This window comes from Poecilia latipinna, unplaced genomic scaffold (genome assembly GCF_001443285.1).
Source record: "Poecilia latipinna isolate Pla-1442-1.1 unplaced genomic scaffold, P_latipinna-1.0 Scaffold1, whole genome shotgun sequence".
Classification (NCBI taxonomy): Eukaryota; Metazoa; Chordata; class Actinopteri; order Cyprinodontiformes; family Poeciliidae; genus Poecilia; species Poecilia latipinna.
The window spans coordinates 85,911-103,436 of NW_015112617.1; the positions used below are offsets into that span (position 1 = coordinate 85,911).

General features: G+C 41.7%; 1 protein-coding gene and 1 long non-coding RNA gene across 3 annotated transcripts; one reads left to right on the forward strand and one right to left on the reverse strand.

Annotated features, from left to right (window-relative positions):
* The first annotated feature begins 42 nt into the window (after window positions 1–42).
* On the forward strand, window positions 43–10,340 carry LOC106947873 (uncharacterized). The gene is made up of 2 exons (XR_001425065.1): window positions 43–477; window positions 7,275–10,340. It is a non-coding gene; the product is annotated as an uncharacterized LOC106947873 (long non-coding RNA).
* hic1 (hypermethylated in cancer 1) lies at window positions 978–12,351 on the reverse strand. Of its 2 annotated transcripts, none has more exons than XM_015033088.1 (2): window positions 12,004–12,351; window positions 978–5,834 (listed from the first exon to the last, which is right to left on the reverse strand). In XM_015033088.1, the coding sequence occupies exon 2, from the start codon at window positions 5,815–5,817 to the stop codon at window positions 3,640–3,642; it is 2,178 nt and encodes a 725-aa protein (XP_014888574.1). In that variant the 5' UTR covers window positions 5,818–5,834; window positions 12,004–12,351; the 3' UTR covers window positions 978–3,639. The 2 variants fall into 2 exon arrangements, with proteins under 2 accessions (XP_014888574.1, XP_014888492.1); XM_015033006.1 differs by lacking the exon at window positions 12,004–12,351 and adding an exon at window positions 10,638–11,990.
* Window positions 12,352–17,526: the final 5,175 nt, after the last annotated feature.

The window sequence follows — 17,526 nt, forward strand, 5'->3', positions numbered from 1 at the left end:
GTGCCGACGGGGTCTGGGGCCCCATGATAAGGAGAAGAAAAAAATTTCCAAGAGTGAGTCCGGGAAAAAAAAAAAAAAAAAAAAAAAAAAAAAAATTCAAGCATTATCTTTCCGTTTCCGCTCAGCGCAGATTTGAAGTGGAAACGTATCGTGTTATTTTGGTGGTGCTGGCAAGAAGTTGGATTTTCACTTGAGCCAGTGAATGAGAGAGAGCAAAGGAGCCTCGAATTCCCACGACTCACATCCGCTTGTTCCTACATTTTACGACACATGCACTTGTTTATGGAGCGTGTTTTTTTTCTACCACCGAGAGCCCTTCGAGCAGTCGTTTTAGGTTTTTTGGTCACAGAGCTCAGCTGAAGGCACCAGGCGACCGAGAACGAACAAGCCGGCTTCCTCTGCGCGAGCGCGACCTCTGTCTGGCCGGTGTCAAAAGTTCAACATCTTCAGGAGAAAAAGGGGGCAGAGCGACGTGAGGTTAGTTTCCGAGATACTGCCGGTTCTGTTTAAGGAAGTGCTGATGAGGCATCACATCACGTCTTTGTGGGTGGGGGAGATATTTCAAAACACAGCACTTGTCACCTAGATATTGCCGTATATGTGGCTAAAGACAATTTAGAAAAAAGTAAAATAAAAACGCAAACCGTGTATACCCAGTTATTAAAAATCACAAACATTTACAGCCTCTAATGGTGTAGAAGTAAAACATGTCAAACGAAGCGCCTCTTTGAGGACGACAATAACTATATATGAAAAAGCAAAACATAACATCACATGTAATCTCTTCACCCATAAAGCTATAATAGGAAAGGTAATGTTCAAACACGAAGAAAAACCACAGGTTTAAAAACAGGGACTGCTTTCCCATTAGTAAAGAAAAAGGTGTATTTGTCATGGGGTTGGGGGGTGGTTGATATTTTTGGGCTAAGGTTTACAAAATCTTAGCTGGGTTCAGTCCTGAGGTAAGCACCAGTCTTTTTGTTTGTTTGTTTTTTTCCTTTCTTATTTTAATGTGCGCCACAAATCAAAAAGAAGACAAGAACAGAAAGTCACAAGATAAAGCATGCTCGATATGATCATATGCTACTGGAAGAGACGCCCTTAAATTATTGTTACATTTGAAAAAAAAAAAAAAAATCCCAAAAAGGGGGGCCTTTTTTTTTTTTTTTTTTTTTTTTTTTTTTTTACTTTAAGGCTTTCAGAATAACTACTTCTGTCACAGTGTATTTATGGCTTTAGTCTTCACATTCACCTCCAGAGGTTGGCGTTGGCACTATAGTGGTCAATTTTTTTGTTTTTTCCTAATCTAAATCAAGGACTAGCTATAAAAAGAAAAAAACGGCCAACATATTCTTTGGTAGAAAGAACTGCAGACAAAGAAAAAAAAAAGTGCCTTCAAAACACAACTTTTTTTTTAAGTGCTGTTTGTGTTTTCAAGTTGGAAGAATTCCTCGGTCACGAAATAAGTTTTTATCTCAAAACTTTGGCTTGAGCGGGGCTGATGGGGGAGAGGCAGAGAGGCAAGAGGAGACAGTTGGGGCTTGGTTGTAACGTTTTACAGTGGATCAGAAGAGTGAGATGGCAGGCGTGAAATGGGACATCATGCCGGCAAGCAAGTGTGAATTGTCCAGGAGAAAGTGGGATTTCACAGGGATTTACTGGAGACAGCAGCTGGGGGAGTGCTTGTTCACCCCACCGGCTTTTTCAGGGAAGAGTCACAACAGGCTGCTTTCTTCTGATCGTGTTGCTGACAGATTAGCTGCCTGCTGTGTGCGAAAGGGAACATCATCCCTCTAAGTTGGTAGAGTGCTTATAAGGCAAGGGGGCCACAACAATGCTGAAAAAATGAGAGGGATGAGAAGCCATGAGCCAGTATGAAGTAGAGGTGCAGGAAAAAAAATTATTCTATAAAGAATCGCAATTCCTACTCCTGGGAATAATGAATCGATTCAAAATGATCAAAACTTGATTTTAAAGTGCGTTTTAAATGCTGCTCGGAAGTATTTAGAATAATTCTTGGACCATTTTTTTTATTTAAGAAAAAGCCAGGCAGCTAAGCTAACCTAATGTAAATTAATTTTATGCACACACCCTATTTTTGTGTGGATACACAAACGGATTAGATTTGATGCGGTTTGTAATATTAAAGAAATGCTTTAAATAAATCTTTTTCTCTTATCAGGCAAATCATTTAAATACAATCTCCACACCGTGTGAGTGGAAAAATTGGTTCCCGTTTCAAAAAACTCTTCTGAATTGAATCGTGACCATGACAATTGGAATCAAATAGAATCGAAAGATTTCCATCGCTAATGAGAACACTCATGAAATCATTAGACTGAGTAAAAAATGTCACAGATTCACATTACTGAAACCAAAAAGTCTTACTTACAGAAGAAAAATTAAAATAGTTTTGCTCTAAGATTTGGAGTTTATACATAGACACCTGTTACTTTACACTGACTGGAAGTAATGAGGTAACCAGGTGGGGGAGGGAGGAGAGAGGTTCAGTGTTGCTCAGTGCTCCATCATGCAGCCCCTGGAATCTAAGGAAGCGTCCACAACGAGGCCTCTGACCACTGGTGATCATCACTCAATTATTAAAATAGAAACAATGTCTGTCAGTCAGTGACAGACTCCTTCGTCACTAATTCAGCCCCGGCGTATGCCTCTCTGCCTCTCCGTTTCTACAAAAGCACAAACCAACACAGGCGAGTCGTCATGAACAGGGATTAGTGTGTCATCAGCTGGGTATGTGCAATCATGTCCCACTCATGAGATCACAGGGCTCTGCTCAGTGCATCTCCAAAACAGCTGAAAGCAAAGGAACATTTGTCACACTGCAGAGGAAGCTTTAGCTCAAGAGTGGTTGAAAGCCGGGTGTAAAGCCGATTAAGCCACCGCTGCTGTCACATAAGGGATGAGCATTTATCCGCACAAAGCCCCGCCCCTCGCTTGGAAGCGGAGAAAAAAAAGGCATAGAGAAATGCATTGTGTTTCAGCTATTTCACATAAAAGGGGGAGACAAGCAAAGAAACAAGACACACAAAGTATCCCGTACCCCAAGATTGTACAAAAAAAAATTATAATAATAATAAAAATCCAGGTGAGTTGCTTTTTTCTTGATGTTGTTTAGACCTGAAAAGTTCTGAATATTGAAAAGAAGTCCTGCATATTGTTCCTTTTGTGCTTTTTTCTTTTTCTTTTCATACATGAATAGTACACAGGTTTAGGGTCAGATTGCAAAGTATCTCTGCAACATGTTTTCTTTGGATTTCATCATATACAAAAATAAATAAACAAATTTCCTTTTGGTTTTGATTTAGTCACTATGGCTCAATGGTTGGAATTAAGAAAAAGAAACATGTTTCTTTGCATAGACTGTACATAAATACTGAAGTTCTTTCGAGTGTCCCTTGGTCACAGAAAGTAGAGCTCCTTTATGAAGGAGGATTTAAAAAGATACATTAGATGCATAGAAAGGCACTTACAGTCCAAACAGTTTGGTGTGCATGAGCAGGCCCAGTTCCACCCGGGCCTGAGTCTGAGGTGCAGAGGAAGATATGGAGTTGAGGTGAATGGCTTTCGAATACTGCAAACTGTGAGTGCGCGCAGACCTGTCTGTGATTGCCAAATGTCTTAGCTGGGCGAGTAGCGGTCAATGGTTCGGCTGTCAGAGATTGGCTGGGGAGGAGGGGGAAGTGGTTGGCCCAGGATGTCCATCTTTTCATGGGTGAGGCCCAGATGCTCCGACGCAAGCTTGGTGAGCGGGTAGAGGCTCTCGATGGCCTTTGCGTCTGCCACCAGTTGCTGCTGCGCTTGAATGAGAAGCTCATTGGCCTTCTCCTGCTTCAGCCCCAGGTGCTCTGCTGCGTACTTGCTCAGGGGATATATGCCCTCTGCAAAGTCCAGCTTCAGCTTCCCATCTGCCGTCAGGCCACCTCCAGTCCCCCCACCGCTGTGCATCTTCATGTGGCTGATGAGGTTGCGCTGCTGGGCAAACTTCCCACCACACACCTGACATTCATAGGGCTTTTCCCCGGAGTGGATGCGCATGTGCTCAGTGAGGCGGTACTGGCGAGTGAAGCGCATCCCACATGAATCGCAGGCGAAAGGCTTGAGGCCCAGGTGGCTGCGCATGTGGCGCGTCATGGTGCCACGCTGTGTGAACTTCTTGCCGCAGATGCTGCAGGGGTAAGGCCGCGTCAGCCAGTGAGTCTTCTCGTGTTGGCGCAACGTAGCCGGGTCTTTGTAAGATTTGTCGCAGTTGGAACAGCGGTAAGGTCTGATCATCTCCCCGATGGTTCCCGAATTCAGGCCCTGGTCAGATTTGGTCTCCAGATGCGACATGTTGTTTGGAGTGTTGCCGCTGTTGAGGCTTCCGTAACCATTCGTGTTGCCGCCAATGCCTTTGGTGCCGCTGTTGTTCCCCATCTCCCCAACAGAGCTGTACAGCTCCTCCTCTGTGTGCGTCTCCACATGTGCGTTGAGCTGCTCTGAGCTCGGGAAGCCTTTATCGCAGGGGATGCAGACGTACAAATTGTCCCCAAAGCTTTCGGGCTCGTACGGCATGTGGAATCTCCCGATGGGGCCAGTAGGGGATGGACGGCCCTCGCTGCTGCCCGTCTCCTCCGTGCCCGAGCCACTCTTGTCGTCCACGCCTTCGCTCTCCTCCCCTGGCTTGTGATGATTGTGATGCTGGTCCCCGTTCTCAGCCCCTTCCTCTTCATCCTCATCCTCGTCTTCATCTTCCCCAGCATACGGCAGGGGCTCGTGTTTCACCCAGCGGTAGATGTTTCCCATTTCTCTTCCTGCCTCTCCACCTTCTGTCGGGGTGTCAGGGCTGGCGGGGCATGGGTAGCGGTCTGTCCCTTGGGAACCTGAGCGATGTAGATGAGGCAGGTGGGGGGCTAAGGGCTGATTTAGGTGGGGAAAAGGTGGAGGGGTGAGGGAACCTGCCTGTTCGACAGACTCCATCTTTTCGGACATAAAAGCTCTCCCATTTGCCCCTTGAATGGGACTAGTGGCTCCACTTAGAGTTCCATCCCTCTCCTCATTGCTGTGACTGTTTGCCATATGGGTTTGAGAAGGTGTGTGCTGAGACTGGGAGGTGGGGCTTTTTTTGGAAAGATCGAGGCCGAAGCTGGGGGAGCAGTTCCTCTCGGCGTGGCCAGGGCGTCCCAGCTGAGCAGGCAGAGATGGGAACACCTGAGAGGTCTGGTTGGAAGTGGGGGCATACAGCTCACCGCTATGGATGGTTATTCGATGGGGGACCAGCTCATCCAGCGACGGCGCCCTGGGTGTGTTAAGAATCCCCCCCGGAGGACAGGACTGAATCACAGGAGTAGAAACCCTAAACCTGCCTCCACCTCCTAAGCCCATGCTGTTGGGCACCATTTTTGGGTAAGGTAAAAATGCGGGACGGGGAGGGTACTTCGCAGTTCTCCTCAGCTTCTTTTTGCACAGGGCCACCAAGTCAAGCAGCTGCAGATAGCTGGCCGCTGCCAAGACGGCACCTAGATTGGGTTCAGTGGGAGACGTGGGGTCTCCCTCACTTAGGCGCCCGGTGTAGATGTAGTCCAGGATGACCCTGAAGACGGCTGGACTCACCATCTCGTGGTCGAGGTTGATGAGATTGTCGTGGACCACCAGGGACTTCAAGTAGTGGCTGCTGGCGGCCAGAATGTTCTTGTGAGCTCTGAAGAGCGCGTTCTGCACCACAATGATGACATCACACAGAAAGCCTTTGGTGCGCTGGCTGTTAAGCTGCAGGAGGAGATCCCTAGCATGACTTGGAACTTCCATGGCATCCAGCATAGTCTTCAGTCCACCACCTGCAAGAGCAAAAATCTGTAAAATTTCATGCAGACGTTGTCGTCCTGAAGTCAGCAAAAAAAGGGCATACACAACAACATGAATAAATCGAAAAAAATGTTTAAAAAAATAAATTATTTTGCATATTGGATTAATGAGAGTTTGATTTCTAGCACATGAATGCATTTTAAGTTAAAGTTATCGTTACAATTACAGAAATGGGTGCACAGAGCATGCTGCTTTTCAGCTCGACAGGTTGGAAGGTAAAAAATTCTGATGTTTTTTCCGATCAGTGAACACACCATGCATAAACACTTGCAGATTGTTGTATCAACAACACTTTGAAGTGAAAGCTGCTGCTGTTAGCCTTCTCCAGTATCAGTGAGGTGCACACACAGATGTATGAAGGTAAATGGGTCAGTGGATGCTTTTTTCTGATAACTGCACACTATTTGGTCTTAGAATCTCATCCTTGCCCTGCAGTATTATCACTCTTCATTTATTTTCTCTGTTTTTAATACTTTGCATGAATCTGCGTGCCTCGATATCCTGTCACTTTGCTGCCGCTACACCTGAATTTTCCCACCGTGGAACAATAAAGGATATTTCTATTTTAAGCTATTCTATTTTATTCTTTGGAGTTCATTCAGGTCTCGAAAGAGCAAGGTTAATAGCAGTTCACAGTAAGGCTGTAAAAAATAGAACGAAGTTGTTATTTTTTATCTTTTTGGGTTTTCAAAATCTATCTTTCGGGAAACATGTTGAACTTGAACATACAGGCAGCTCTTTTCAAAATCTCAGAGTTAAGTTTAGTGACGCTAACCCTGCTAATGGGTAACATAAAATGCTAAAGAAAGCTTTGAATGTACACTCTACAGTTTATCTTTATCTTTTCACAGACTGCTGTCCCGTGGTCTCTTCTAATTTAAATAATGACTTTTTCTAACTTAAAACACATACAGCTCTGGGACAAATGAAGAGCCCACTGCTCTGAACCCCATTGAAAAGCCTCCTGGTTGTTCACCAAATATTGATTTCTGAACTCTTCAAATTGTTGTTTCTAAATGAATATGAACTTGTTTTCTTTGCATTATTTGAGGTCTGAAAGCACTGCATCTTGTTCGTTTCTCAATTTCTACAAATAAATACAAAATTAATTTTTGCTTGGTATTTCGGAGACATGTTGTCTGTAGTTTATAGGATAAAAGCAATATTCATTTTACTCGAACATATCAATATAAAAAGTAAAAATCGGAGAAACTCATCATTTTAAGTGGTCTCTTAATTTTTTTCCAGAGCGGCATATATATATATTTATTTTTTTATTTTTATTTTTTCTCTTATTACATTTCTTGAAGAGAAATCCAAATTGGCCAAAACAGCTTTGCAACAGTTGAGAAGTAGGCCACAAAATTCAGATTTTTAATAGCCACTTTTTAATTTTGCGTTTTATGATTTAGGTTGAAACTTCATCTGACTCCACCTGACGGGAATGAAAGGAAAGTGTGTGGGACGCGTCCACGAGGGCCAGTCAGCAACAGTGAACTTTTTGCCGAAGGTGAGCACCAGGAATGGTTTTCTCATTAGCAGAAATTCAAGTCTGTGCGTTGACCTCCTACTCGGCGAGCAAAGTGGAGAGAAAGAGCTTGAGTTACCCAAACCTCAGATATACATCTATTCTGTAAATTGCCAGCTTCCTGCTAAAGGTATTCCAGAGGAACAAGCGCGGAGCTTTACACAAAGCGAGAGACGAATGTTTCACAAGTGTGATGAACAGCAGGTATAAACCGGCGGGGAGGAAGGACGCGTCCAAAAAAAGAGAGAGCTCCAGCTCGCTCTTTCTCCTCAGTCATATAAGGACCACAGAGCACACGAGGTGTAAATCAGCGTTAGACGGTTCGATACTTTGCACTGAGACGGACTCCAGGAATCACACACACACACACACACACAAACGCACGCACTTAAACATCAACACTGATTGTTCCATCGGGCCTAAAATAAACGACGCAGTCCAAATGCATGAAAAGAGCCGTATTGTTCAAGCAGTGGCATCCGAGGACAGCTTACTTCTGAGATTAAACATCTCCAGTCGTCCCCCAGGGGCCTTGGTGTCACTGATGGGGAAACAAGCAACTAAATAAATATCATGTCATCCGTCTGATCGCAGTCTTCCTGACACCAGCTCATTCACTTCTTGTTTATTTCACCCGCAGCGCGAGCTCTCAGAATAAGAACGAGGAAGTATGAACTTTTAGAAAACCTTGACGAGTGAACTCATAAGAGGAGGAACTCGTGAAGACGAAGAAGAAGAAAAAAATCTCATGCTGATTTTTATCCTTAAAAAAAAAGTGCAGATTAGACTCTTGAAACTTGTGGGGAATTCTTAGCACTGTTTCTGATGATTTTCTTAATTATTTTTATTTTTTTTGCAAGGGCACCTTCAGCATGACAAATGACAAAATGGAAAGTCAGTCACAGTGAGGAGTGGCAGTTGTAACGAGAATTTCAAAATGCATCTTTATCTTACAAAAACTCCAGCATGTTTTTTTTTTTTTTTTTTTTTTGTCTATAAACAGCCTGATTATGACAATAAATACCAAGAGATGACAAAGAATGAACGCCCAGGTTGGATCAGACTCTGTGAGGTCACTGTCATTACATATGTTCACACCTCTGATTACTTCTTTCTCTGTCTTGCTTCTGTTGCCTCTCTACTTCACAGCGTCCGTCGGACGCGCTGGGTGTAGAAGTGAACTAGATAAAAGTGTGGCTCAACTTTTCAGACTTGCTGAAATTTTCTCTCTCCACTCCATTCAGCCCATTATCGCTTGGTGTCAAACTCTGATACCATCAGTGTGCATTCTCAAGCAGCAGGCCGGCGCATCAAGCAACGGCTGCATCGGAAGCAAACAAAAAAGAAAAACAGTCTCTCTTTTTGCACTGACTTTTATTTATGAGGATGGATATTAAAGAAAGCTCAACCTCAACAGCACTGTGTGTGCACCTAAATGATGTTGTGCGTACAGCACATTATTCTGGGCTATGTGTTGTGGTGACAACAAGCATGATAAATGTGGTCTAACCATGGAGATACCAAGTTTTGCTTTGTTTTGTTTTTTTAATCTTTAGCTGCTTAAAAAGCCCACATCTTTAAAAAAAATATATATATATCTCAATGTGACCTTCATGCAAAAAATAAAAATGAAAAATGGCATAGTCACAGTTTTAATCACAGTATGCAAAAAGAAATTTATAGAACTGTGAAGTGGTATATGAAGATGATATTCTGCTATTTGCATTGCATTAACGTTCCGCTTTTGTAATTTTGTGGGTATGGAGAGAAGCAAAAAAGAAAAAAAAAGAAGACTCCTAGCCCTGACATCTGTTCGAAACATTGACATTTCGTTTGAATTTAGCCACGCTTATTTAACTCTGCTCATTTAGTACTTGTTTTATTTTTATTTTCTGCAGCACACAAGCAAATGTTCTAAGATTTAACATCAGCTGCAGCCATCTGAGTGTACATATAAGCACTAAAAAGAAAGTTCTTGTGAAGAGTTCAAGTCCGGTCAGCAGAGATCAGAATCAGTTTCCTGCTTTTAATGTCAACGCATCTAAAAAACTCCTCACAGATGTCTGAGATGCCGTTTAAAAGGGACATGTTAATTTCACCAGGAATAAACGCAGTGACAGACGAGAATGCTAAAACCATCACGTTAATTTATAACCTGCGATTTCCGTCCAGGCAAACCCAGAGCAGAGCCAATGTCTGAATAACTGTCGATTTGTTCCATTTACTCGTTCAATCTCCCATTTCGAGTGCGATTTCCAATTCATTAAAATCCAATTTTGGTGTGTTTGTGAATTCGTTGAGAAAGGGAATGACCCCCGTCTGAGAGCCGGAGAAGGCGCACTCAGCACAGACAGAGAGAGGGCTCCAGGCTCCAGGCTCCGGGGGTCGCAGGGAGGCAGCGCTCCTCTCAGCCTCCGTCCCTAATCTGTTTTACTCCGCTTCGTTTATTGTGCAGTAAACCGAATCACGAGTGAACCCAGCTTTCTGATCCGAACCCATCCCCAACCTCTTCCCATCCAAGCTCACAAATGAAATGTCAGAAAGTGTAGAATCGCTAGCGAAAAAAGAAAGAAAGAGAGGGGGAAAAAAACGTGTCAACTTATTATGCACTGAGAATGTTGCTGAAAGCAGCTTCAGACGTGTCATCAACACCTAAGAAGTTCCTTCAAATCTCGCTTTAGCCAAAGGAAACCCAATTATTGTTTTCTCTAAGAGTGCGCTACGCTGCGCATGAACGTCGTTCTCGCTATATTAAATCAACAACATGACTAATGTTACGTTAAATAATAATATTAATAATAATATTAATAATAATTTTTTTTTAAAAAAGCGATGGAGGGGAAGAAATTGTTTGAAAATAATACACGATGGGATGTTGAAAATGCAGAATTAAATATGTTACTCGTCTTTACGTCATTTTCGATGACAGCGTTCATTCTTACGCACGTAAGAATTATCCGCATTATCTTACGAATGCAATATTCTCCGTTAATAATAAAAAATCCGACTATCTTTAGGTTGTCTAATGTGTGATAAAGAGGACAACCTCTGTGTTGTTGATCAACTTCGACTTTGAACAAAAACGCAGCAGAATGTACACTGACTTTAACAAGAAACAATAATAATAAATAAAAGAAAAATCAAATAAAGAAAATAAGACAAAGCTGCTGCCGGTTCTGAACCGGACCGCATGAATGTCATCCTTCCTCCCCCCCGCGTGTCGCTGCCTGAGCGGTTCGGCTCTTACCTGCATGCCCGATGTCTTCTGCCATCCGATCTAAGTCTCCCTTAATGATCATCTCAGCAGTATCTGGGAGTCATATCTGACGTTTCAGTGTTCAACTGCCAGCCTCCAAAAACCCATGCCAGTTTTCCGAGCGCGTCTGCCAGCTCTCTTTCTCTCTCTCTCTCTATCTCTCTGTGTCTTGCTCTCTCTCTCTCTCTCTCTTCTTTTTTTATGATTATTAATTGATATGAATTTCTTCTCGTTCCTTGGGTCCGTCCTCCCTCCCACCTACGTTTTTTTCTTCCTCCCACTGTCTCTCACTGCTCCGCCTCTCTTTCTTATTCTTTAAGAGAAAAAAACATATATATTCATATATGCTCGCAACAGCATCATCTCCCCCCCTCTTTTCTTTCTCTCTTTTCTTTTTTTATTTTTTCTCTATCTCTTAATTTCCTTAGCTATTTTTGAGTTTGCCCAATAACGCGGACCGAGATGATAATGGAGCCTCTGTGCGCCTTAAGTGTTTTAGCGCCCCGTGTGATGTCAGTCTATAATAAAACTAAAAGGTAAAATCGAGGGCAGGAACTTCAAGTGACCCCGACGTGAACTCCTCAACACATCGTCTTAAAGGGACAGGCAGCCGTCGTGTAGATCCGACGGTAAACTTTGGAGATGTTGGGGAAATAATTTGCGGGGGGGGGAAATAAAGATAAATAAAAAAAATACTATCAAGGAATACGTCGTATTTATTTATTTCAATTTAATCCTGAGATGCAATTTCAACTAATTAATTTGACTTTCATTTTATTCTGAGAAATTGATTCATTTGTATTCTGATTTACTCTAATTGCTAAAAGGAGAAGGAAAAGGTCGTCCACTTTTTCACAAATATGTAAGAAAATCCCCTAACATTAAGCTACAAATGTTCAATTTCTAGACAATAGAGCCAGTAGGAGGTTTGACTGGACACCTGCTGTGCAGCATTAAGTCCTCTAATCGTCAGCTGAGACGGATCCAGCCGATGGGTTGTTTACGCAAAGGGCCTTCGGGGCGAATAACTGTAAATATGATAAATATACTAAATTAAATGTTTGTATCTCCTTTTCATTTAGGACGTGTTAATACAATGTTTGAACTTTGTTTACCTTATTTATTCTCGAGTTTCTTTTTAATTGCTAAATGTTCTCGACCACTTTTCAGCAAATATTACAGCTTCATTTTTTAAATTTAAAAAATATCATTTTTTTTAGATACACGGATGAGTCAAATCCACATGGTTGGTCCGCGTCCGCTTCATTCAAAAAGATTTAAAAGGAAGCCATATAAGAAACCCTTGGATGAACTCATCCCTGCGGTCTGGATGCCATCCCTGCCCCCTCTCTCTTACCTCGGACTCATGTCTGGTGCTCCCGCCGCGCGCCTTCGCTCCTTTTCGGCATCCGCGCCCCCCCTCCAGCCGCCGCCGCTGTAATCTCCGCTGTTCTCCACCGGAGTCCTGCGAAAAGCCCAGAGAGAGAAAGGAAGAGATGTCTCTCCAGGACTCTCTCCGTCTTTGCGTCTCCCAGTCTCAGTTCCCCTCTCTCCGCAAGTCAAGATTTTCTCACGTGTTAACAGGACTATCTGACACTTTGGGGCTGTATTTTTTGGGGTCCGATCGGACCAAACACGCGGCCCCGGCCGAGAGTCTACGCGCACAGCGACACCTAACGGCAGAGCGCCGTATAGAGCCGGTTATCCGGGGCCAGTTCAGCACGGGGAGGTTCTGAGTTTTGTTTTCCCGGAAGACAACAGGAAATGCACAATCGGTTAAGTGACATTTTACTAACCATGGATAAAAGTTTAAGTTTACTTTTTCAGATTCACAATGAGATATAAAGTGATGGATTTTAGATATCTGTACTTGTGACATGGCAAACATATTGTTATTATTTAAATTTATGATGAATTTTCTCTGTTGCCCACATGGCTGACCTTACAAATACTGACTTTAGTGATGAAAGCTCCAACAGGACGATGATGTTAGTTCATCCAAATTGGCTTTAGTTAAAATTAGTTTTCTGTAAGGACCCCGGCCTCCACCCTATTAAACATGTACAGAATATGCTGAAAAGTTGAGTCAAAAATCCAGAAACTTGTCAACGGCTGCAAAAAGTGCATAGTGGAGCTCAGACTTGCTATGGGCCAATATGTGTATGCATTTATCTGAGCCTCTATGTACAAAATGAACTTTAAATTTAAATGTCTGGATCCAGGTCTGTTAAAGGTGGTGTATTGTGTATTTACACATATAGTGCCATTTTATAGCACAGTCAAGCAGCTATGTTACCTATAGTTATAAAAGTGCTGTATGAATCAAACATAACTTAGAAGGAATCTGAGTTCGCAATTTGACGCTTTGAAATTGGGCCTCTGTCTCTTTAAGAAGCTCCTGCTCTCTCCGACTCTCCGCCTTGAGCGTCACAGTTTTGCTTTTCATTATGCTGTTCACAACCATTCATGCAGTGTTGGAGTCAGAAGTAGTTCATATGATGAGCTCTAGTGCGTTTCTACCAGGTGTTTGTTAATTGCTGCTACCGCTAGTCTGGAGGAGCAGAGAGGAGAGGAGGCAGCTTGGAAATAGGCTTCATGAGAGCAAGTGTTCAGGTTCCCCCAAATGGCTGCTGAGGGGAGATTCAAGGATTCATCAAGCATGCTTGAAAGAGTCAAAGCGATGCTCCAGGTAAGGTTTTGATGAGAGAATAACATTACAACATGATGAAAAGCTCAAAAACATAAATATTACACAATACCCCCAAATATGGAACGGTCATATTTGCTGTATGATCCACATTTAAAAAAAAAAGTACAGTTCAAAGACCAGCATGAAAAACTCAATTTAATATTATATCTACATAGGCATGTAAATCGGCAGGAATGTGTAAAATACCTGTTAATAGACAAGTAATAGAAGTTAATCACAGAAGGGGCAAGTTTATCAACTTGGCTACCGTGTTGCAGCCGTGTCCTGATATGTGAAGATCAAAACATCCTCTGTAAAAAGGTGCCGCTTGACAGTCAGTCCTACCGTGTCCTGTGGGAGTCCTTCTTCAAACATTCGTTCCTTTTTCACCCTGTGCTCAAGCCAATCAGCAGTGACAGTATCGCTTTATATGTTTTGCTCCTCTCTCCCTGAGGTTAAACATCTTTGTGCTTCAATAGAACTGGTAGAAAATACATATCTGACATCTCAATATTTCTCCTCTTTCACAGTCTGGACTCATTTTGATCCTCTTTCCAACCACAGACCAACCAAAACTACAACACTCTCGTCTTTCCCATCTTGAATAGTGGCTCTGAGAATTGGGCCATTGTGTCACATTATACCTAGGAAAGAAAGGAAAGAAAGTCATACGACTGGCTTCAAAAAATGACTAATATGTACATTTATTTTAGTTATTTGTTGTACGTTTTATTGCTAGTGAACTAACAACTTATTTCTAGATTGTAATTGGCCATTGATTGTTGTGCATGTCATTATTTCTTAGCCGGGTTTTATATACTCAGTAATATACTCCAATAAACAGATTGGAATTTCAAATTTTTTTTACGTTTTTAAATGCTGCTACAGAAAAATGTGAATCAAATTTAAAACTTTTTAAATACATCTTTATCAGGGGTTTGAAATGAATGTACAATGTCCAAAAAAACAAATCCTACAGTTTACAGGATAGAATGAGATGCACATGTAACTCTAAACCTGAGTAACGTAAGGTAGTTTATGTCTGCCATTCTTAACAAATGTTGTTCTTTGGCTCAATAATGTCTTTACTTTGGTATGAAATAAGATTTCAAGCTGTTAATATCAAATTAAACAACATTAAACATTATTTTTATATAAAAGTAGTTAATAAAACATGCAAAATATGTCGCATTTTTATTCTGCCTGTAAGCTAGCACAGGCCATATGCTTTTTTGTAAACATAAACTCATATATGATTGTTGCATTGATACAAATTAGGGCTCTAATTAATTATTTTAGTACTCGACTAATCTATCGATGATTCTGACAATTAATCGCAGAAAAAATGGTACATTGTACAGATTTTCCATTCAACCAGTTAAGCCTTTTTTTATCCATATTAGAAATACATCAAAACATGGAAATGTAATCATGTAATTCTATTCCTTTTTGTAAATAAGACAATAAACATTTTGTTGCTTAAAATGCTACAGCATAGCATCGCTTTAATAAATCTGAGTGGTTTTACAGACAAAGGTTTATTCATTTCTGTACAGTTTTGACTTAATTACTGCTCTGAATTAGTTTTTTCAGCAAATGGCCTTTTTTTTAGTCTGTTTTAGTTAACGATTAATCGATTGCAAACAATTATTATATTAGCAGACAATTATTGCAACAATCGATTAATTGCGATTAATCAATTCAACCCCAGTTTCTCAGGCGTTTTTAAGTCTTTCCATTACAACCAGAGCTCCTTGAAGGACGACAGGTCGAACTGACGAAACTAATTATTTTACCATTACAAGGGAAGACGCACACAGCTGATGTGATCCAGAGAAGTACTCGCCACGCCAAGGTCTATTCACGTCTGTTTTGATCACAACAGCATCTGACAATCTCATAAAGGACGCGGGGGTCTCTTCCTCTACGAATTATGCAGAGTTCAAGGTGCTGCAGGTTTCATTGAAATGATGCAATCCACCCCAAGAGCCTGTTGAAGTCGAGGAAAGGTATTGTCTCTCGCTTCCACGTTGCCTCGATGAACTGATGATAACCTCAGCGGCAGAAGGGCTTGTGCTGAAGAATAGGTATCTTCTATCAAGGATGTGGCCATTTCAATTCACGCTCCAAAAATAGCGTCTGCCAGCGGAAGAAGGTAATGATGTATTATGCTGATGCTCGGGTCTTTGGGACAGGTTTTGTTTTTTCCATATTACCGGTAACTTAAAATGATTTGAACTGTTGTTTTTGTAACACTGTTACAGTTTTGAGTTTGTAAGAAACTGAAGGTTGTTTTTTCTCATGTTAGATCTACAGACCTTTCAAAATATTCATGCACAACACTTTTCAAATGTGGATAATTACTATAAATTATAATGTATCTTATGGACCAGTCAAAGCGACAGGTCCCAAAGTGGTCCAGATTAGCAAAGTGAAAGAAAATGAACAAATAATGAGCATTTTTGACAAGTGATCATTTGAAAAGTGTGTCACTCAGCACCCTTCAGGTGGCATTAGGTAGTTTCCTTGACCTGACTTGACCCTCTTTAAAGGTGAGTCAGTTTGTCTCTTCACCTTTTGTGCATTGAGAGACTGAAATTTTTGTCCTCTTTAAAATAACATCATTTTCTCCACAGTTTGTCTTGTTAAAATCAACAACATGAGGAGTTTTATTAGGATTCTCTGTGATAGACTAACACAAGCTAGAGAATAATTGTAGTGATAGAGGCACGTAGTGTTATTCTGTAGCACAGTCAAGTAACTTCAGTTACTTTCAGTAATACAAACACTGTACATATCCTCAACATAAATTAAAAGAAAACTTCCTTTCTAATTTAATGCTTTGAAATATGCCTCTGTCTCTTTAAGAAGCTCCTGCTTTTTCCGACACTCCATCTTCAGCACGTCATCACAACAGTGCTCCTCGCTATGCCGTTTACAACCGTTTCTAGGAGTGTTAGACTAGTTTATAATGAGCTCTTTTCATTCAAGGTAAGCACCTTCCATCGCATGTTTGCTGTATCCTCTGGGTTTGCGGCAAACTGTGACCAGGACTCTTTATTACTCTTCTTTCAACAATTTGTTTCTTTTTGTCTCCCCTACATAAACACAAGATTCAGCAGACTCACCAACCTGAGCTGTAGATCTCTGCACATCCCAGATTTAAAGAAGAAGTGCAGTTCAACCAGTTTTAAAACAGTGCATCTCATCTTCTCACTTCATATTTATGCAGCCTCTCATGTTGGTCTATAAAATATGTCAAAGTTTTGGGTTGAAACATTACGAACTTTTGAAAACAACGACAAGTTTTGCGTTTTCTCTTCTTTATGCCACTTTGGAAGAAATTCTGATTGCAGTGGCTGTCAAAAGTCTCTTTATTGTCAAGATAAAGGTCGACGATGGCGGCATGGTGTAGACGGCTTCCACGGTCATAAATAAAAACACATTTTGTACTCGCACAGGCAAAACAGATCCTGTGGAGAAGGCGTCTAATCGCCAGCGCGCGGCCATGAACAAATATGATTAAGACAAATCAAATACCTCTGATGTGATTAACAGCGCATGCAGGCGTATCTGAGATAATTAAAGAGTCGCCACAGACTCATAAAGATCCCAGTTCACTTCCAGCTGGAAGGCTGCTATACATACCATACCCGCCCACACCCGGCCCCTTCATCACCCCGTGTTTTCTCCCTTCCAGTTGTCCATTAAAGGCATAAAAAATAAAAAATAAAATCCCCTCCATAAAATAATAGTCTTATAAAAATATACATTATTATAGACATACTGCCAAATTTGTGTAGGTTTGCAGGTCTCCATTGTCTTCCCAGACGAGCTTTATCTCTCCAGTCAATCAACCCCTTCAATTCCCGAGGCCTGTGCTGGACATTACATTTCAGCCTGTCAAAACACAATTTAACATACTGCAATCTGGAGCTCAGCAAACCTGAAATGTTGAACTTTTGATGAACCAAATGAAAAAAAAAAAATTGCCTTCAAATGGTTGATTGTAAGCATTTATTCGATTAAAACGCAGCCTGGAGAGCCCATCGTACCGCCTTGCTCATGTGAGGCGACTCTCCAACAGGAACCAAAGCTGGAGATAAGGCGGTCCGAGCAAAGCTAAATCCTTTAACAGCCAGCTGTCACCCTCTAAATCACACACCTTCCAATATCCCCCCCTCCCCCCCA

What these genes read in the sequence shown, in the direction of transcription:
- hic1 (XM_015033006.1), bottom strand. Translation starts at nt 10,689, where the DNA reads ATGATCATTAAGGGAGACTTAGATCGGATGGCAGAAGACATCGGGCAT. An exon ending in AGAAGACATCGGGCATGCAG is followed by an intron (nt 5,835 to 10,637) that starts GTAAGAGCCGAA and finishes TTGCTCTTGCAG; the next exon opens with GTGGTGGACTGAAGACTATG.